We start from the raw sequence: 20,349 nt of genomic DNA, 5'->3' as shown, positions 1-20,349 counted from the left end.
TGAACTCTGTGCTTTCCTCTCTCCCTATCATAAATCTCCGTGCCCAGAAACCCTGAACACTGTTGAAGCCTTTGGATTTCTAAAATTTCCAAACAGCTAAAGAGTTATGTTTTGTTTAAATCACCATAATTCTCAATTTTAACTTTGAAATGGAAATATTTCCAAGATGATTCATCTCTTTCTTGCCATTTTAAACAGAGTATGCTACGTGTTATTAACCTTTTAGAACGTGGTCATTCCAGTGATGGTTTCCAACCTGTGGAGGCCATGCAAAGCTGCATTTGTTAGAGACATAGAAGAACCGAGGCTCTGACCAGAGACTGGTTGAGACTAAGCATGAGCTCAAAAGTGAAGGCAGTAAGGCATCTATGTGGGCTGTGTGTGGCTGCAAGGCCAGAACCACATCCTGCTTCTCTGGGACAGGTGAGGTTGCCAGGTAACCCAGTTCAGGAGCAAGTCTCTGGACCCTCACTCTCCTCCTTGTTCCTTCCAAAGACCCCTTTGACCACCAAAGCGACCCTCTGAGCGTCTGACCTCCTGGGTCCTTGGTCCCCATCCTGCATCATCGACCCTCAACCTCCCACCCTCAGCCTCTCCTTCCTGGACCACTGTCTCCCAGGAAAAGTGCCTGCTGACGGCGCATTCAGAACCCACGTAAGCATGCTCCCTCACCCATCTCCAGGGGTCCCTGCTGCTGAATCCCCCAAGCTTACCCCATCTCCAGCCATGCCATGTTCTCACTGGTTCATACTCTGAATGCGTCCCTTGATGGTCCCCAGCTAGATGTGAGTCCCCTCCGGGCAGAAATCAGCTTGAAGGCCTAATCTAAGCCACACCTCCTCCAGGACTCCCACCCAGATTCTCCCCATACCTTCTCTCTTCCAGTGCTCCCTAAGTCTACAAACTGTGGTCTGAGGCTCTTTCTCCTTTTGCTCTGAGCCCTCCTGCCCCTCCCTCAGCACTGCCTTCCTTCTTCCTTCCATCCCATTCTTCAGGCTTCCCTCACTGTCCCACCCCATGTAGCCACCTGCCTTGAACCTGGGACCCTCACTTCAAGTTCAACAAGATGCTTTATGTGGATGTTATGTCTATTCAACTTAAAGTCTCAAAGAGCCTTCAAGGTCAGAGCCCACAGGCTCATCCCATCAGTATGGTGTGTCATTGGACTTCACAGGAATGGCTCTCACAGCCCCAGCTTAGCCCCCTGCCCCTCACCCCTCCAGAGGGAGCACACACATTGTCTTCCATCCCCAAGCCCTTCCTGCATTTCCTCATCCACAGATGGTACAGCATCCAGATGGCATCACCAGCAGGACTGTAAGATCAATCTGGTCCCACCCAGCCTTCTGAGAAATGGTGAAGCAGGGCTCCAGACACAGGAGGTGATTATTCTGGCCACACTGCAGCCCTGGGCAGAGCCAGGATTGGAGCAGCCCCGAGGGTAACCTCAACCCATCTGTGGAGCTGAGAGCCTCCAGGAATTCAGGCATCTGTTGGTTTTCAGGCTCGGCTCAAAGACAAGGTCCTGGAAGGAGGTCTCTCCCACAACCAGTGTGTCCAAGTATGTCAGTGACATTCACGGGGGGTGGTAACCATGACAGAAAGGGCCAACCACTGTCATGGCTGGAGGAACACAGCCTTCTTTCTCACCTGTGCTTCATGTAACACTGTGGACATGACTCTGGTCTGGCTGCAGCCCACCCCGTCCTGTCTCCCCACCTGGTCCCGTCCCCAAGCCCAGGCTCACCTCATACTTTGCAGCACCCATGCCTTTGTTCCTGTTCTCCCTGCCTTGAGTGTCTGTCTGTCCATATTTATGTGCTGAAGACCTCATCCTCCAAGGCCCCCGAAGCCTTCTCTGACAGCCCCGCTCCCAGCACCATGAGCTCACCCTTGTATGAAACCTGGTTCTGTACACATCTGGGTCCACGATTCACCCCTCCCCATGCCCTGCTCTCCTATGGTGGCTCGTCCTGTGCTCCCGTCAGGAAGAGTGTGGACAATAAAGGGAGATTCCGCATCTGAGAGATGGCTGGAGCAGAGACTGGCCTCACCAGGTCTGGTCTGGGGAGCTGGGCACAGGGGTAGGGAGCTGAAGCTGCTCAGAGATGGAAGGAAGGTATGAGAAGTGCAGAGTGAGATACATGGGGTGGTGCAGAGTGTAAGAGAGGACGAACAGGGAGTAGATGGAGGGTCTCAGTCTATTTAAGGCCAGGGTTAGGGGCTAACCTGTGTATTGGTCAGAGAAGCACTGACCTGCAGGCATATGTGTGTGTGTGTGTGTGTGTGTGTGTGTGTGTGTGCGTGTGTGTGTGTGTGTGTGTGTGGCAGAGTTTAGAGACCCCTGAGCCCACAGGCCAGAGTGATGCAGGGCACTGACTGCGGGCTGACGGTGTGTCAGCCTAAGGCCAGTGGGGTGATAGTGCCTGTGGGCATTGTGCTCTGGTCTGGGCTTGGACGGGCAAGACTGGGACTCTTGGACCCTGCCCTTCATGGCTCTGCTCTCACTGACATGGCACTGGAAGAGCTGGACTGAAGGGGAGGAGGGCAGGAGCAAAGCAGGCTCAAGGGCCACAGACCAATGAAGGGACCCTCTGGTGGAAGCAGGGCTGCTGGACCCCCCGCCCCCACTTCACCACCAGCGGGCCCAGATGCCACTCCAGACAGAGCCAGAGCAGGCCGTGTTTGCAGGCTGTGGGCAGGGGCCCCACCGCACACTCCTCTGGGTTCCTGTAGCTTGGCCTTCCTGGCCGTGGAGAGGTGATGACACAGATCTCAGGAGCTGCCCAGTGTGTGTCAACTGGGGTGGTGGGCATCATGTACAACTTTGGAGGGATGACGGTTTGGTGAAGGAAAGGCTGTGTGCACAGCGAGAAATCCATAGGAAATTTCTGGACTTCTGAGTCAGACGTGAGCTTTGAGTTTCATGCTTCTCTAGCAACTAATCCTCACTGTTCTCATTTTATAGGTAAGGACATCAAGGGGAAGGGGAAGAAGGTGGCCATAAACTGGGAGTCAGATCCAGATGGATTTGCTTAGAAGTCCAGGTTCTCAGCCATCTGGGGCATGTTTGGGGCCCGTCCGACCAATGCGTTAGGACTAGCAGACCCCGGGGTCCTTTCCAGGGCTAACCCACATCTCCTGGCTCTGGGGACCTATGCTGCAGGGACTATGAGCTGCTTATCTGGAGACCATCGGAATCCTCTGGCCAAATGGGCTCCTGGGACAGATGCAGTGGCCTCACTGGTGGGTAACCCTTTTCATGGGCTGGGGAAGGCAAGACCTTGTTAGTATCCCTTCCCCCCCCCCCTCCACTGGGCTCTCTGTGAGCATGCCCACAGAATCCTGAGGGTGGGCTTATTTATCCAGCTCCCTGTGGGTCTCTAGTCTCTGGAACGGGAAGACACTGAGGGTCTTTATCAGATCCCAGCCTCCCAAACCCCACTGGCCTTGCCTGCCCTGTGCACACCAGGGCCTCTGGATGTGACTTTCCAGGCACCTCTCCTTCCACTAGGCTGCACAGAGGCACTCCCACTCCCGCACCTGCCCGTGGAGTCTCACCCTGGGAGCTCCAGCTGGGAGCACCCAGAGGATACAAGTTCTCCTGTCCGTGATGAACAGGTCTCCCTACTCCGGCCCCGCGGTGAGAATTCCTACTTCTCCCCTTCCTCTCCACTGGCCAAATCCTGTCCATCAGGGGATGGGGGATTCTTGGACCCCCACCTCTTCCAGGGCTCCACCTTCCTGCCCTCCTGCCACTTGGGTTTCCAGAGCTGTCCTTGAGAAGCCCACCTCCATGTTTGGATTGGAAAACGCACCATGTCACGATCGGGCTGTCTTCCCTCACCCTCCTCAACACCACACACAAACATGGTCACCTTTCAAACGAAACACCCCAGCCGAAGGCCCAGGTGAGCAGCCCCTTTGGGGACAGAAGGGGGTGGGGAGGGGCCTAGGAGCCCCAGCTCAAAAACTCACCTTCTCTCTGTTGCTGGGGGATCATTGGAGGTGGCTGAGGAAAGGCCTGGCTTATCTGACCATAGGCAGCAGGGTAGGCGGCTGCTGGAGGGCCAAAGAGAAGAGGCGAGAGGAGAGACAGCGACAGTGACATGGAGAGAGACAGAGTGAGAGGCAGGAAGAAAGAGAGAAACTTCAGTGTTGAGCAGTAAAAGCAGACCAGCCAAGAGGGGCGTTTTAGCTTAGCCACTTAAGATAAAGCCAGTTCAGCAGTGTGTGTGTGTGTGTGTGTGTACGTGTGCATGCAGTTGGGGGAAGGCAAGCTTATTCTGAAAAAATGGAGCACCCGCATTTGTGGATAATCCACAATAACGGACCATCAAAAACATTGGAGTGCCCGCACAAGATCACCCACACCACCAGGAATCCCCATTCCTTGAGCCAGGGCTGACTCTGGCACCTGTACCCTCCTCCCACTCAGATGGCACCTGTGTGGGAGGTGGGGTGCCACCCTACGTATGAGCTTGGCCTCTGGGATCCTGCCAGGGGGTGGTTCTCAGGGGCAAAGGACTCAGTTGGCCAAACTTGGTACTTTCTGGGTTCAATTGGAAAGGGTCAGAGGTGGAACAGGAATGGCCAGTCCTTGTCCCCAGCCTGGCCTGCCTCCAAAGGTACAGGATCTGAGGTCAGAGTTCAAGGGTCCCAGCAGGTGAGAGAGCTTCCCCTGACCTCCAGATGAGAGAGGCCAGCTTCACCAGAGTCCCCATATTGCCCTCAGGAGAGATATTGCTGGCTCTTTCTGACCTGGCCAGACAGCAGGAGACTGGCTGGGCAGAGATGATTATGGTGTGTGTGTGTGTGTGTGTGTGTGTGTGTGTGTGTGAAAGACAGACAGAGGATAATGACTGATAACTTGCCTTGGGCTTCCTACAGTGGCTGATCACCTCCCCACTCAGTGACCTAAGGCCATCTGCTGGCCCCAAGGCTATCTCTTCTCACTTCTTTTTTTCTACCTCTGGCTGCCTATGTCCCCTCGCTGGAGCCCCATTCCTGCTGCCTGGATGTGGATGGGGGAAGGAGCAGAACTGCTTCTCTTCCAGGGTCGCTCCTTCCCTCAGACCCAGGCATCTACATTTGCCAGACCAGTGACTGTGAATTCTGGCCTCTCCCCCAGCACAAACCAGCCCTGGAAGCACCAAGGTTGGGAGGAAAGTCCGGCCTCAGAGCCGAGTATCTGCCCAGAGCTTCAGCCTGGCTCACCTACTCGTGTGAAGTTCTGACCACCCACCGCTGCAAAGGGTACCGGCCATCAGAAGTAAACTCTGCCTGAATGCTGGGGGCTCATAGAAGGGGAGCGGGTCCTCTCCCAGGATACCCTTCCCGCCCCTCCCACTCCTCCCCCTCCCCTCCCCAGCTCCGGGCCCAGGCCTGGGGAGGAAAGGGGGCATTGGTGCCCCAGGTGTGGGGACGTGAGGATACTAACGACCTGCATACTGCTGCACTCCAGCGTAGGCCTGCTGCAGGGGGTCCGCGGCGGTGGGGCTCTGTGCTGCAGGGGAGCCAAGGGAGCAGAAGTCAGCGATGCCCACCCAGACCAGCCTCTCCCCCGCCGTGCCCGGGGAGATGATGCCTCGGCGGCACTGCCCTTCCCAGCCACTGTGGCGTCTGCCCCCACCCTGCCTGGGGGCTGGGGGACTCAGGCTGCAGCCGGCTTGGGGTGGGGTGGGGTGGGGTGGGATGGGTCGCTCATGAAGAAGGCTGTGAAGGGACGGGAAGGAGATGCCAGAGGAGGGCTCCACCATGAGGGGCTTGGTGGGAAGATACCTGAGCGACCTGGTCCTGGACGAGGGCTGTGGGAAAACGGGTGAGGAGGCTAGAGGTTACCAAGAGGGTGGTCTCCTCCTCACTTATCCCCAACACAAGTCAGGGGCAGATCCCAGCTGGGTGAAATGAAGGGCATGGGAGGCTTCATCCTGCCACACTGTCCTCCTGGGCCACCCGTGCTGCTCAAACACAGGGACCTCTCCTTTATCCTTAGGGAGTTTGCACAAGGCAAGGAGGCCTTGCACTCTGAGGTCACGCCCGAGACACATTCAGCAGGAACTGGCCACACAAATGAGGTCTGCCCCATGTGGCCCCAAAAACTGAAGAACCACAAGACCAAGGACCTTCCTCCCACCTGATCTCGTGAGTCTGGGCTGTCTACTGCCCAGTGTAAGGAGAGGAGCCTTAGGCTGGTACTCTGGCAAGCAACCTGGGGAAGCTGGACTGGGGCAAAGGCTTGGCCCATTTCTGTTGCCTCTGTTGTGTCTACAGGTGCTGCGGGTAAAAGCCCGGCGAATGTGAGCACTGCCTCTGGTGACCAAGGCCACCCACTGATGACTTATGTGGTAGGGGGCTGGCCCTGGAGGCCCAGGTTGGTGAGTGGGGACCCAGACAGATCCAGCCTCAATATGTCCAAGGCAGAGTGGATAACACAGCAAGGCAGGGAGACAATTACCTGGGCTTATATCTGCCTGGCAACCCAGGCCAGCCAGCTGGCTGGTAGTGCTAGGCTTTGGGGCCTGCAGACCAGGAAGAATTCCCAAACTTCCCTTCCGCGCTCTTGTCCCTAAACCTCTCGGTAACCTTCCACTAGAACAACAGCACCTGAGCTGCAGGGGAGCCCAGGGAAAATCCAAGGGGCAGTGGTCCTGGGAGACAGCGTAGGTGGCTGCAGGGGAGCTGGGCCCAGGAGGGCACTGCTCAGAGTGGGGAGCTGAAGACAGGTCAGGATGCAGGCCCCTTCCTGCCTGGGGTTGTCCCAGGACAAAACCCTATCCGTCTATTTCCCTCGAGTTGGAGACTGGAGCCAGGAGCTCCTGGTGGGGAGGTGGTAATGGTGATGATGCTTGTCGGGCTGGTCTTCTCTACCCTTCTGCCCCCTCTGCCTGACTCCTCTACCAGCCCCAGCTCTCTGGAGAGCCATGTCTAGCTTTGCCCTCTCAGTCTTCCCAGCTGCTCAAACACAAAGTGCCTTTATGCAAATTAGAAAAAGGTGTCTCTTCCTCTGGCCAGTTGGATGGCCTATGCAAAATATCACCTGCACAACTTACATGGCAGCTTGCCCAGCACAGGACCAGAATCATAGCAAGTGCTGAGCACATTCTGTGACGTAAGGAGCGAACAGTCCTTAGCAGTTGTGAGAGCCACCCCTTCGGGGGTGTTATGTGGCAATAAAAGCCACACTGAGTGCTTCCAACATGATCTTGTTGAGTGAGAGGGGAGGACAGAGAAGCTACCCGGGGCTAGGAAATGGAGAAAAACATTTCTGAGACCCTTCTCTACTTCTCTGCTTAATGACCTCATTAGTAACTGCCAAAGAGCGAACACTTTGAAGGATCTCGCTCATTATAGCAGCTCCAAACTCTGCATTTAAAGATGGTAAATTAATTTTTTTAATGTACTACTTTTCTCCTTTCCTTCCCTCATCCCTCCCCCCTGCTCTGGCAGGGAATTGTTTATGGGATGTGGCAGATTGTTACAAATGGGGGAGAGGAACATTTCCAAATTCCATGAGGGAAACAGCTCACAGATGCTGGTGGGGGTGGGGAAGAAACAGGTTTGTCAAAATCCAGAGATCCAGATGGGCTTGCGGGCAGGGAGGAGGGGGGAAATGAAACCACCCAGATGTGCTGGGGACTGTATCTCCCAGCCCATGAGCCAGAGTGGGGAGGAGCCCAAGAACCTGAGCTTGGTGGGGTCTCTCCCACCTCTGGCTTGCCGAGTCTCTCCCTGCCTCCCTTGCCAGCCTGGAGTCTTCATCCTTCAACAACAGTCCAGATCCTCTGGCCCTGCCCCTTTACTCTGGGATTCTCTGGCTTCTCTTAGCAGTGAGGGGAGAAGTGTGGAGCAACGTGGTAGGGGGCCGGCCCTGGCGGCCCAGGGAGGTGAGTGGGGATCCAGACGGATCCCAGCCTCTGGGATCAGATCAGAGACAATTCCAAGGTCAAAGTCAGGAAAGTCTCTATTTCTTGCTAGCACAGTGACCTTGCACTCTGCTGCTGGTGGAACTCTCATATTCTATGGATGTCTGGGCCTCACTCCAGACACTGAAATCAAAATCTCTGGGCTTCTGTGATTTCACAAAGACACACAAATGATTCTGGTGAGCAGAGTAGAGGGCATACTTTGCCCCTTAGCTGACCTCCTCTGTCCTAGTTGGGCCAAACTCCTTACCACCCCTTGTCCCTGCCAGGAAGGGGCCCCCTGCCTCTGGGCCTCCAGGACAGCCTCCTCTACAGGACTATGTTCCTCATTCGCCCTCACCTCTCTAATTCCTATCCATCTGTTAAAGTTGATCTGGGCCTCCTCCTCAGGAAGCTCCTGATGATGCTCTGTTCTGCCTTACTGTCTCATTATGCTGTCAATGTATATTGTGTTCCTGACTGGCTTTGACCTCCCAGGGGATAGGCCCATGTCCTGTTCTCCTTCTGGAGCACCCCCCCCCCTTTCATCTGCCACAGACCGGGCACTTACTAGTACTTACAGGGACTCTGTGCTGTAACCATCTGCCCTCCAGGAAGGAGGACAGCCCTCTTCACATCTCTATTACATTGCCCCTTGCCAGTCCACCTTAGGGCTTTAGGCCCAGCTTCCCTACTCTAATGTCAGTCCATCCTCAAGGCCAGAGAGAGGAGCTGCTGCAAGCAGCTGGGTACTCTCACCACAAGAGACATGCTAAGTTTGAGAGGAACAAAGTGCATCAGGAACAGGCCTCCTGGGTCTTGTAGGCCAGCATTTATGCAAGAAGCACTGGGGTGCTATCCATGGTTCTGACACACTTGTCCGAAGTGCCAACCACAGTTTTGTACAGATCCAGGGACCAAACTAGTATGTACTAGTCAAAATGTCAAATCTATATGCCTCTTCCTCGTCCATACAAGAGATTTTTTTCCTCCTTAACACTAAGTATGACTATTCTTTTAGTGTCTCTCTCCACTCATTTCCTATGGGCCAAATTCACTCTCAATTAACTTGCAGTTACTAGCCTCTCTATGTCAGTGTACAACCATATCTGTTCTCTTCTCTTTCCTGACGGAGCTCCAGGAATGGGCTGGTCTCTTCTCTCCAACCAGGGGCTCCCTGAAGGAGGGCAGGAGGCTGGCTCTCTCTGATCACATTTGGGGTTCTACCAAGGAGCAGGCAGAGGGTAGGAGCCACATGTTCCCTGTTACAAGCAAGGGCAGGGACAGAATGGATGAGGAATGTGCTGCATGGGGAAGGAAGGGCTGCCAGATGTGCTTACCTGGGTAGGGGTGGATGCCATTAGCAAACACAGCTTCCGCGGCAGGTTGCCCATTGGCCTGTGGGGGGAGGCCAGTGAAGCCGTTCACCCCAATGGGGGATGGGATGCTAGGCACAGCTGGTGCAGTGATGCCCGGAGGGGTGCTGCCACCTGGTTCCAGAAGTGCAGAGGGGTGGAAGAGGAGGGGAGGCAAGCAGAACCAAGGTGAGGAAGGACGACCCATGGAGCTCTATCCCTTGGCTCCAAGGGCCTGGGAAAAGACCTCCCAAGTCAGTCCTATCTGTGAATCATGCCTGGGGTTATCTCCCTTCATGGTGACACCACTCATCCCAACTGTATCCATCCTTCAAGGCAGAGTCCAACTCTGGCCCACCCCAAGAAGGCTTCCCTGACCAGTGACTGCAGCGTGGCCTTGGACCTGCAGCACATAAACTATTCTCAGTGTCCTTGACTTTGACTACACTTAATCTTCCTTTCATCTTTTTTAGTGGATGTTGCTCACCCCAGCTAAGTCAGGATGGGCTGGTCCTTGTTTAGCCACTACGGGGCTACTAAGTTGCTGGCTCTGCTCTCTTGTCTGCATCACTGAGGGGCTGATCTGGCTCCCCATGAAGGAGTTTTGCTACTCAGGTGGGAGGAGGTCTTAATTCTGATGTTCCCTTGCACATAAGGAGAGAGCCCTTTGCAGAGTCCAGACTTAGCCCTATTCATACACCAAATAGACACTGAGGCCTCCTCCAGTGGAGGCAATGGTGATGCCCATTGTGACAAGGGTAAAGTCAGGGTCAGATGACAATACCCTGTGCCTTCTCTATGCCAGGTGGGTGGATCCCAAGGTGTGGATGGCATACTGATGATTATACTGGAAAGGGCCTTCCTCTTCCTGTAGGAATCAGGGAATCTCTACAGCTCCTGGATATCAGGAAGGCTGCCAGTATGGTGCAGGGAGCTGAGGACGCTGGATGAATGAGAACCTGGGGTGTTGGGCCAGGCCTTGGGACTAGACAAGGGTTTCTTAATTTTGTCACTACTGACATTTGAGGACAGACATTTCCTTATTGTGAGGGGCTTTCCTGGGCATCATAGGATGTTTAGCAACAACCCTGGCCTCTACCTACCAGACTACAGTAGCACTCCCCCTACCAGTTGTGACAACCAAAAATGTCTCAGGACATTGCCAGATGTCCTGGGTGGGCGGGAGGACAAAACTGGCCCAGGTTGAATCACTTAACTGAACAATAGCCAAGATCTAATTAAGAACATCCTGGGGAGCTTGGGTGGCTCAGTCAGTTAAGCATCCAACTTCCACTCAGGTCATGATCTCACGGCTCATGAGTTCGATCCTCACGTTGGGCTCTGTACTGACAGCTCAGAGCCTAGAGCCCGCTTCAGATTCTGTCTCTATTTCTCTCCACCCCTCTCCTCCTTGTGTGCACTCTCTCTCTCTCAAATATAAATATTAAAAAAAAAGAACGTGCTTTATGAATGGGGTTATTTCCAAACCCGCTGTCCTTTAATAATTCTTGAGGTTCTCTCTTGCTTATCTCTCTTGCACTTGTCTTGGGAAAAGCCAATGAATCTAAGTTGGATTAAAGAAAAGTGAAAAAACTGGGGCTCCTTCCCTGGTTAGGCCAGGAACCTAATAAGGCCACAGAATGGGCGAGATTTTTTTTCCCCTCAGACCTCAAAGTGGGGAGGTGTTTTCATGTGAATTTCTTTCTAGAGATCCAGAAAAGAGATCAAGATGAATTGCTTCCTGATATGGCTCAATAACTTGAGTGAAACTTTCACCACCCTGAAATCATATCATTGACTGCATGGGGCCCACATCCCATCTTCCCTTAAGTCTCCAGGGATTCGAACATTTAAAGAAAATTTTTAAAATGTTTTTATTTATTTTTGAGAGAGAGAGAGAGAGAGAGAGAGAGAGAATGTGAATGGGGGAGGGGCAGAGAAAGAGGGAGACAGAATCTGAAGCAGGCTCAAGGCTCTGAGCTGACAGCACAGAGCCCGACGTGGGGCTCAAATTCGTGAACCTTGAGATCATGAGCCGAGATGAAGTCAGACACTTAACCTATTGACCCACCCAGGCGCTCCGGGATTAGAACACTTACAAACTTCCAGAGGATGAAGCCTGCTTGGGTCCATATACATCATGTGCTCTGGCCATGGGAAGGTCCACCAGTAGATGAAATTGGCCAGATAATAGGTCCCACCTGCTGCTTTCCTGCCACACCAGGTCCAGTGTTGGTACCTGGCCACTCACCTGAGGTTGGGGTCATGGGTGCGGCCGCCAGGCCATTCATGTTGAGGGCCGCCATCTGCTGCATCTGGGCGGCGGCGAAGGCAGCCATGGGGTTCAGGTAGCCGCCCTGTGCGACTGACGCCATTAGTGCCGCTTGCTGCTGCATCAGCTGGGGCAGAGGAAGTGGAAAAAATATCATGCGCTTCCAGGGGGGCAGCCCTCCCCACCAGGGGGCTCAGCTCCTGGAGACCAGCCTTCCAGGCCCTGAAACCCAGGGAGTTCAGATATATCCCCCCACCCCCACCCTCTGAGAGAACTGTATTCATAAGTAATGATAGGGTCTTAGGGACTCTAAAGTTGTAGAGGGGGAGGAGGAGGGGACTGGCTCCATGGGTGCTGGTCAGCCCTAAGAAAGGTCTGTCATCCATGGAGATGTGACAGCCAGAGCTCCAGAGACATGTTAGGTGAGCCTCTGTAGAGTTAACTTGGCATGGATTTGTTTAAGGTGGTCCTAACTTGGAGTCTGTTGGGTAGAAGCAACAGGAGAATCATAAATAGAACTCCGGGCACCCCCAGTGTCCTCACAAAGGTGAGCAGGGACTGGGTAGGTTGCTGACATGGCCAAGTTTAGACACTGCTGAAGAAGTGAAGTGGGCTTATATCTTTAGAACCGAAATGCCGGCCGACCTCAGGGCCACCCCTGTGGGGGCTGTGGTTACAAGTCTGGGGTCAGCTCCCGGGAGACGGGGACAGAGCTGGCTCCAGTGTGGAGGGAAGAAGTGGATGGCCAGCAGCATCTGGCAGGGTCTGAAGGGACCGCAGGGCAAGTGTGGATGCAGAGGGCCTTGGGGCACCTCAAAGGAGCCCTGCAGGGAATGACCGCCTCCCATGAGTGAGGGCAGAGGTAGAGTGGTGACAACCAAGCACGGGTACCTCTCTCACCACTTCCAGGTGGTGCTTCCTAGACTCTGACTAGTGGAAGAGCGCTGAGAGCACCCCACCTTGCTGCCCAGCCTAGAGGCCTCTCCAGCTCCTTCTCTATAAAACCAGAATAGCAGCCCACCTCCTCCTGGAAGCCACCCTGCACTGGCCTAGACTTCTCTTAGCCCCCTCTGGTCTCTACTCCCTGGGTTCACTCCTCATCACGCCTCATGCTCCAGGACAGCAGGATATTCTGGGCCAGGAGCAGGGCTCCCCTCAGCACACTTAGGCGTCCTTGCTCTCCCAGGCTCCGAGCAAAGTGAGCTAGAGAACAGCTGCGCGCACGGCCCCGCCCCTCACTCGGCTGCGCCCCCACTTACTGCCTGTGCGTAAGCGCCGTAGGCCCCAAACGGGATGGCCATGGGGTTGAACATGCCCATCTGGCCGGCCATCTGCTGCATTCGCCGCATCGTGCGCTCCTTGTCGGTGTCGGCAAACTTGACCACCAGACTGGATGAGGCTCCCTGCAGCCAGGACTGCGCGTGAGGCCCACTTGCCCCAGCTGCCTCCTCTCCCAGCTGTCCTTGCCCTGGCGGGACCCACCCGATCCTCTGGGGGAGGGCCCTGGGGAGGGGGAGGGGTGGAGCTGGGCGGCACGTTCCAGCGCCTGCACTCGCCCAGCTGTCTGGGATCTTAACCCCACGGCAGGCGTTTTTTAATCTAGAGGCAGTCCAGTTCCTTACGTCTCTCTGGGCCTCAGTGTCCTTGTCTGAGAAATGGGGATAATGATAACGACTTCCTGCCTCTTGAGGAGGCTGTGAGCGCCCCACATTTGGCAAGGTGTGCACGGAGCTCAAGGGCAGGCGGGGCCCTGCGGAGCTCTCGGTCCCTCTGGGGCCACCGCGGGGTCCTCACTTCATCCGGGAGCGCCCCACTCACCGGCATAGTCTGGCTGCCGTGCAGAGCGTTGATTGCGGCTTGTGCCTCGGCATGGGAAGAGTACTTCACAAAGGCGCACCCTGGGGGGACGGGAGAGGCTGAGCCAAGGCGCGAGGGCGGGGCCCGAGGAAGGCCTTAGAAGCGCGAGGGCTGAGAGGTGAGTCACCCGAGGGGCCGAGGGGAGAGGGCGCATCCCGGATGAAAGCAGAATGGGTGAGACACAGAGACTGAGAGAGAAAGAGAGAAACGGAGAAACACCAAGACAGAACCACACAGAGACAGAGAAAGACCTGGACGGGGATGGAGACTTAAAAGCATCCTTATTTTAAGTCTCCCTGCCCCTCTCTGGACTTGGATGGCGGCCTTCCCTTATCCTTAGGCCGGACCGCCTTGCCCCTTCCAAGCATCCTTCCCAGGCTCGCAGGTCGCAGGTCGGGGCCAGCTGGAGGCCCAGGACTGGCCGGGGTGGGGGGGCTGCTGTGGGGCCCAAGGCCTCGCCCGCCCGCTCCCCCGCCCCACCCCCACGCACCCTTGCTGTTGCCATCCGGCCCGCGCAGGATGGTACACTCCTCGATGTTCCCGAAGGCTTCGAAGAGGCGGCGCACGTCGTCCTCGGACTGCTGCTTGTTGAGCATGCCCACGAAGAGTTTTCTATCTTCTGGAACAAAATTAGGAGATGCTTACCTGGGCCAGAGGAGCCGGGCTGCACGCGGGCGGGCCCGGGCGGCAGGAGGGGGGGTGGGGGTGGGGGGGTGGTGGTAAGAGGGTACAACCGGAGGGTAAGAGGAGGAGGGGGAGGAGCTGGGCAGGCAAGAGGGCTCTTAGCTGGAGGGGGAGGGCTTGGACGCAGCTAGAGCAGGAGGGCCACAGGGTGAGGGGGTTGGGAGAGAGGGAGAGCATAGCCAGAGGTGGAGATGAGGGAGGAAGGGTTGGGTCAAGGGGGCTGGATTGCAGCGACTGTGCCCCCTCCCGCCCAGAGGGCACGCAGCACACAAAGGGAGTGAGGCCATTGGTCTGGCTGCCCACCTATATGGCACACGGATGGCACAGAGGTGGCACAAGGGGCATCTGGGCAACCCTGCATTCCCTTTCTCCTTCCTCTTAGCTACATACTATCTTCTTCAGCCACTTTCACCCCCAGATGCCAAAATTAACTCACAACAGGCAAGTCCACCACAGGGCTTTTGCATCTGTCCTTCCCTCTGTCTGAAGTGCCTCCCGATCACAAGGCTGAATTCTTCTCGCCTTCTAGGTCTCAGTTTAAATAGTGCTTCTTCATCAAGGCCCCTCCTTCCTGCTCTCCTTTATTCTCTGTCTCAGATTCTGTCTCTCAAGGCCCTGATTCCAAAGGACCATCGTTTACCGCTTTGCTTTGGTTTCTGTCCAGCTCCCTGCCCCCACCCCATGGATGCTCCCTGGGGGAAGAGAGCAGGCCTTGCCCGGAGTGCCTTTTAGTCAGCCCTCAGGACAGAGTTACGGAGTGGACAAACGAATGCCCTATGTCATTCCCAGGGTCACACCTTCTTTTTATCCCACATTGTTTGTACCTCCATCTGGTGTCCGTTCCTTGGTCTGGCCCTTCCTAGTTCATGCTGCAAAAATGTAGCCCTGGACACTTTTGTGGGGCCTGTTCCTGAAGGCTGGGCTCCGGCACCAGTCTCCCCCCGCCCAGGGGGTTTAGAACCACTCGGTTTGTTGACACCACTTGGCCGTGTGCTTAGGGTAGCAGGGATCACACTGGACTGTGCGGCTCTGTAGCAGCCGCGACTGCCGAAGGATCTCCCGTCCCACAAGCTTATTGCGATGTGATGATGTGACGTGAAGTCCTCCCACTGAGGTGGGGCCTGTGCTCCCTCCCCTCGAATCAGGGTGGGGCTGTGACTGCTCTAACCAATAAAAAATGGCACAAAGGATGCCTGCTGACTTCCAAGTTAAGTCATAAAAGGGAGGCGCTCCTACTTGGCTCTGTCTTTGGGAATGCTTTCTCTGTGAGAAGCCAGCCACCCTGCTGTGAAGAACTCACGACTCAAAAGTAGCTCACAGGAAAGTCCCCATGAGAAGGAACCCATGTCCCCAGCTGACGGTCAACATCGACCACCAGACATGGGGAGAATGAATCTGCAGATGATCCCAGCCCCCAGCCTTTGACTCTAACAGCTGAGGACCAGGCGTCTTGGAGCAGAGATAGGCCTTTCATGCTGTGCCCTGTCTGAATGCCTAACCCCCAGGATCCATGAGTGTAACAAATGGTTATTTTACACCACTCAGTCTGGGGCTAAATTGTTAGGCAGCCATAGGAGCTGGAACAGAATCCCTGTGGAAGCAGCACTCAGCAGGCACTCACTAGATGTTTGTTGATTCTCGAATGACTGACAAACACAGGCACACACAGCCTATGTGCAGAAACGTACACCCCCAAATTGCAAATGGCCCTGAGTTCTGGTTCCTGCGAACGTGAGAGCATTCTGAGTCTATGTCTCTCTGTACTCAGAGTACTTGCTACCTTCTGCCCCAGAGAACCTCCCCATGCCCAGACTGCCAGGTGAATTCACATAGACCTGAAGAGGTGTCCTGGGGTCTGGAGCAAAGCAGAGGAAACCACCTGGTCCCTGCACTGCTTCACAAGCCACCCAGAGTCCTCCTCTTCAGGAAGCCCTGACCTCTGCCCTGTCAGTACCTCTTAGCCCAGAGCACTTAGCACTGGGCAAGTCCTCAGTGATGAGGTAGTCCTGGGTCCCAGCTCCTTCCATGCCCTACAGGGCATCATTGCCAGTTGTTGTTACTGCTTCTGGACCAGGGCACCCCAGTCTAGCCCTTCACCATTAGTAGGCTTCAGTCAAAGCTCTGGGGCCTGGAGCCGCTGCCTAGCCACCTGCCCCTGCCCGGGCAAGCAGGTGGCTTCTTGGGCCATCTCAAGGCCAGGCACACCCCGGCCCCATCTTCAGGGCTCACAGACTCCAAATTCTGGGCCAGGAAACCAAGAAGAAGAGAGAGAGAGAAAGTGGAGGGGTGAAGCTGGGGAAGGATGGGGGGAGATGAGGTTAGGAGCGGAGGGAGAAGGAAAATGGCAGAAATGGAGGGAAAAGAATCAGAAACAAAGAGCATCGAGCAGAGATGGCAGAGGAGAGGGCAGAGACAGAGGGGAGAGGGGCAGTGGCTTATGTTTAACTCCCAGAAGCAGCAGCAACATTTTCCATGAAGTGGAGGAAGCTTCTCAAGCCTTCAGTGGAGTCGTGAGTCATTACAACTCTGCACTCCCGTCCCCCACCCAGCCCCAGTGCCTTTTAAGGACTCCAATTAAATGGGATTTCCGGAAAGACAATGAAGTGAAACCCCCTGCCTCCTGCTAATCCCTGGCCCTCAGGTTTAGAAATTCTCCTCCCTGGGAAGGAAAAAGGAAGGGAAGAGGGGGGCCCCTCCTCTGTCTGAGCCTGATTTAAATGCTGGGACCGAAACCCCGCGACTTCTCCTCTCTCCTGACATCTGAATATATTCCTTTATTATCATTATGACAGCCTTCTGATTGCATTAAAATTCATCCACACGTGCCTTTCTATTCAGGCACTTCCCTTTTGCCAGTTTTTCCCCCTCATTTTTTTCTTCCTCTCCCCTGAAATTTTGTCTTCCTTACAGTTCTCCGTTCTCAGTTCTAGACCAGGGCCTTTCCTTCCGGAGGAAGGGTTCCGGAGGAACCCAGTCCCATTGCCACTCCCCTAGGTATTCTTGGGTGGGTCCTCCCCACTGCCCCACCCTCACTCCCCTAGGTGTTCTCGGGTGAGTCCACAACCCTCAGATGTTGGTTGGTTCCGGGACCCTCAAATGCACCCAGTTTGTACACTCTTTGTTTCCACCTGGCTTTGGTGTGCTTCTAAGGATTCTCTTTCAGACCAGAGGCTGGAAGGACTCTTGAGTCCAATGGTGGATCTCCTTGTGGCCCAGGCCCACTGGCTTAACCCCAGCACCACTGTATAACTTCTCCCCACCTGGGCTTTAGGTCTACAGAACGGCAATAATCAGTCCTTCCTCAGGTGATGGATGCTAGGCTTCCAAGAGATGCTACAGGAGCAGAACCTGGCCACCACCAGGAACAACAGGGAGGGCCATTACTCCAGGAGGAAGAGGAAACGGAGGGCCACCCCTCCCTTCATTTGCCCTGCCCTAATTTGGCCAGGAGGGCCACCCCTGTGTGTGTCCTAGATGGGGAGAGGTCATCTCTGGGGGGACCAGACTTATGCTATGGCTGACCAGCCAGCATGGACAACCTCCCCCTGTCACCCCGCCCTCTGTGACCTCCTCTCCCTCTGGCTACTTTCCTGAGGCACTGTCTCCAAGTTGTGTCAGATGACCAATGGCACCATTTGGCTGGTGTCTTGGGTCTATGCCAACCTAGTGAAAGTCTCAGAGGATGACTCAGTTTCCCCAGCCAGCCACCCTCTCCAACATCGACACAAGACCCCTGACTCCTGGACAGGCTAAGCAGTCCCTGACCACAGCCTGCCTATCTGACATGATACAGGGTCCCTGGGTAATGGTGAGTCTGTGGTGTTCTCACTCTCCCCTGTAAGCCCGCAGCCTTAAGCCCACGGCAGGACCTTGGGGGGGGGGGGTGTTGTTGTGTCTCTGAGGAGGTGAGGCCAGGAGAGACCACAGAGCCAGGGGTGGAGATGGGCTGAAGACAGCCCTGGGTGGGAAGTCATAGGGCCCAAACATGTGAGCAAGTGGAGGCTAGTGACTGGACCCCAGTACCTTCCCCTCAAGAGAGCCCAGCTTAAGGTAGGGGACGATAATATGTTCCTATTCTGGCTCCCAGGGCTGAGCCCAGTGCCAGACCACCCCCACCCTCGAGTCTTCACATGGGCTCCTCCTGTCAAGGGACAGAACAAGGGGAGCATGCTCCTTAGTCATTCAATTGTTTGCTGAGCCCTTTTCTCTGCACCAGACACTGCTCCAGGCACCACGCCTGCAACAGTAGGCTCACTGGTGCTGACGTCCATCCGCTGATGGCGACAGAGGCCATCTGCAATAGACAGTTCCCAAACAAGACAAAGGCCACTGGGGCTGCCACGCAGTGGCCCCCAGAGCTCGTGTGCCCTCCCCGCAGGGCTCCAAGACACACAGTTGTAGCCTCTCCGGGTCTCTTGACTTCCCAATCCTATAACCCCTTGCTCCTGCCTCCCTGCTCTTTTAAAAAGTGAGTGCTTGTGTCTGCGGGTGTGGGGAGCACCTGGGGTCCTGGGGAGCAGGAGTGTGACACCCCAGAAGGGCTGGGCGGTGGAAGGTAGGCGCTACTCTCAGCTCTGCCTGAAGCAGAAGGCAACTCTGCTTTCTGTGCCCAGTGTCCCAACGACCACTGCCAGGGAGTAGGCATAGTCTACAGCACCCCCAAATAATGCATGGGGAGAAGTACCCAGTTCTATGTCAAATGAAGGTGTTTACAGCCACCTCAGAAGGGCCTGGATCAGTGCACCTGACCTACCGCCTAGGCTCACCCTCTGGTGACTCCTTCCATGAGCATTTATTGAGCATTTACTATGAGAGAGGAGAGCCAGGAAACAGCTCTGGACTGTGCACCAGAGGGGCCGGGGTAGGGTGGGGAGGGGTGGAGGGGTGGGAGGAGGGGGAGTGTTTAGACCCTGAGGGCTTCCAGGAGGAGGCGGGCTGGGGATTCCACTTCTGGGGGACCAGTGCAGGGGCTCCAGACCATAAGAGCATTTGAGCAAAGTCTGAGAGGTGGGAGGGATCCCTCTTTTCACCCACTCCCAGTGGTCTCTGCATGCCACAGGGCTGGCAGTAAGGGGGTCAGGCCGAAGTTCGACTTTGCCTTTCCAACAGCCTCTTGCCTGCTGCCCCAGCACAAACACACACAGCTCCCATTCCTCTGGCCTCAGGAGTCTTTATTTCCCCAGAACCTCAATCTAATTAAGCTCCAGGTTCCCAACCTATAAAAAGCATTGGGTGACACCTCCCAGGAGCCATAGATAGGTGGATAGGTGCTGATGAAAAGGCAATGGAATCTGGTTGCCAGAATCCCTGAGAGAAACTCCTACACTCCTTCACTCAGGATGTCAGGGCAGAATGGGGCTCTGGCTGGAAGGATTTGCATTTTAAAAGGAGGGCCCAGGAAACCGAGAAGCAAGACACTGATAGATGGCAAGTTTAGGCCAGGCTCCTACATGGGATATTTCCCGGTGGTGCCTGAGCTCCCTCGGATGTGCAAGGAGCATCTTGCGGGCTTGCAGGGGGAGTGGGCCCCCGACTGGGGAGGGCGGGGGTGACAGCAGCACCACTTGACACGCCAAATGCCAGCGCCCTAGCGCTAATGCTCAAATTCCGGTTTAATTCTCAAAATTTGATTCGCTCATTACCATCGGCATTAAACAATATTTCCTGCTTAAGGATAGACGGCTGCTGGGGCACTGTGGACGAGTGTTCAGATGGTTAATGCCTTTTATGGCCGCAATAGACTTTTACTGTTCTCTTCCCTCCAGCTGCCGAGGGTGGGTGGGTGTGGGGCCTGGAGCTGGGGAATGGCCCCAGGGTGAGGGGCCAAGGTGGGGAATATGGGGCTTTGAGGTCTGCGGCTGGCGGGGAGGGCAGAGGGGTTACTGGAGGGCCTGGCTGCTGCAGGATCTAAGGCCAGCCCAGCAAGAGACGCTTTCCTTCGGGTCCCTGGAGACTCAACGACAGCAATTTGGGGAGTGAGGAAGAAATGCTCCGTTCACAATCACGGAGCCAGAGGTCTTCCGTCCTGCTCTGCAGGCTTTGGACCCAAAGGTGGTCTGGGTGAGGCCGGAGCCCAGAGCCTGAGGTGCACCACGTGCCTGCCTCAGCTGCTGGCAGAACGTAGAGCCCTGAGGGCCACCCCAGGCAGGGCCCTCACGCATCTATCAGGCTGTTGACTTTGGGACCAAGGGACTCCCAGGGTGCCTCCTGGATCCCAGAACCATCTGCTCTCCCTGGAGATGATCTCAGCACACCAGGGCCCACAGGCAGTGAGTCT

General features: G+C 55.5%; 1 protein-coding gene across 50 annotated transcripts in view; it reads right to left on the bottom strand.

The window, feature by feature from the left end:
• The window catches only part of CELF4 (CUGBP Elav-like family member 4), a 295,427-nt gene that overhangs the window by 15,094 nt on the left and 259,984 nt on the right, over positions 1–20,349 (bottom strand). For 8 of the 50 annotated variants that reach the window (XM_047086951.1, XM_047086956.1, XM_047086963.1 and 5 more), the window contains exons 4-10: positions 13,879–14,007; positions 13,350–13,429; positions 12,791–12,934; positions 11,511–11,658; positions 9,245–9,394; positions 5,441–5,506; positions 3,979–4,062 (exon numbers count right to left, since the gene is read on the bottom strand). In XM_047086951.1, coding sequence (XP_046942907.1) covers positions 3,979–4,062; positions 5,441–5,506; positions 9,245–9,394; positions 11,511–11,658; positions 12,791–12,934; positions 13,350–13,429; positions 13,879–14,007 — 801 coding nt within the window. Of the gene's footprint in view, positions 1–1,764; positions 1,792–3,974; positions 4,063–5,440; positions 5,507–9,244; positions 9,395–11,510; positions 11,659–12,790; positions 12,935–13,349; positions 13,430–13,878; positions 14,008–20,349 lie in introns of all 50 variants that reach the window. The other 42 variants (XM_047086958.1, XM_047086950.1, XM_047086954.1 and 39 more) reach the window with 16 other exon arrangements.

The sequence above is a fragment of the Lynx rufus genome, unplaced genomic scaffold (assembly GCF_022079265.1).
Source record: "Lynx rufus isolate CCGP_SWC_20201006 ecotype Redwood Valley unplaced genomic scaffold, mLynRuf1.p SCAF_22, whole genome shotgun sequence".
In the NCBI taxonomy this organism is placed as follows: Eukaryota; Metazoa; Chordata; class Mammalia; order Carnivora; family Felidae; genus Lynx; species Lynx rufus.
The sequence above is the reverse complement of the archived record's forward strand: the minus strand, read 5'-3'. Positions and strand labels throughout refer to the sequence as shown.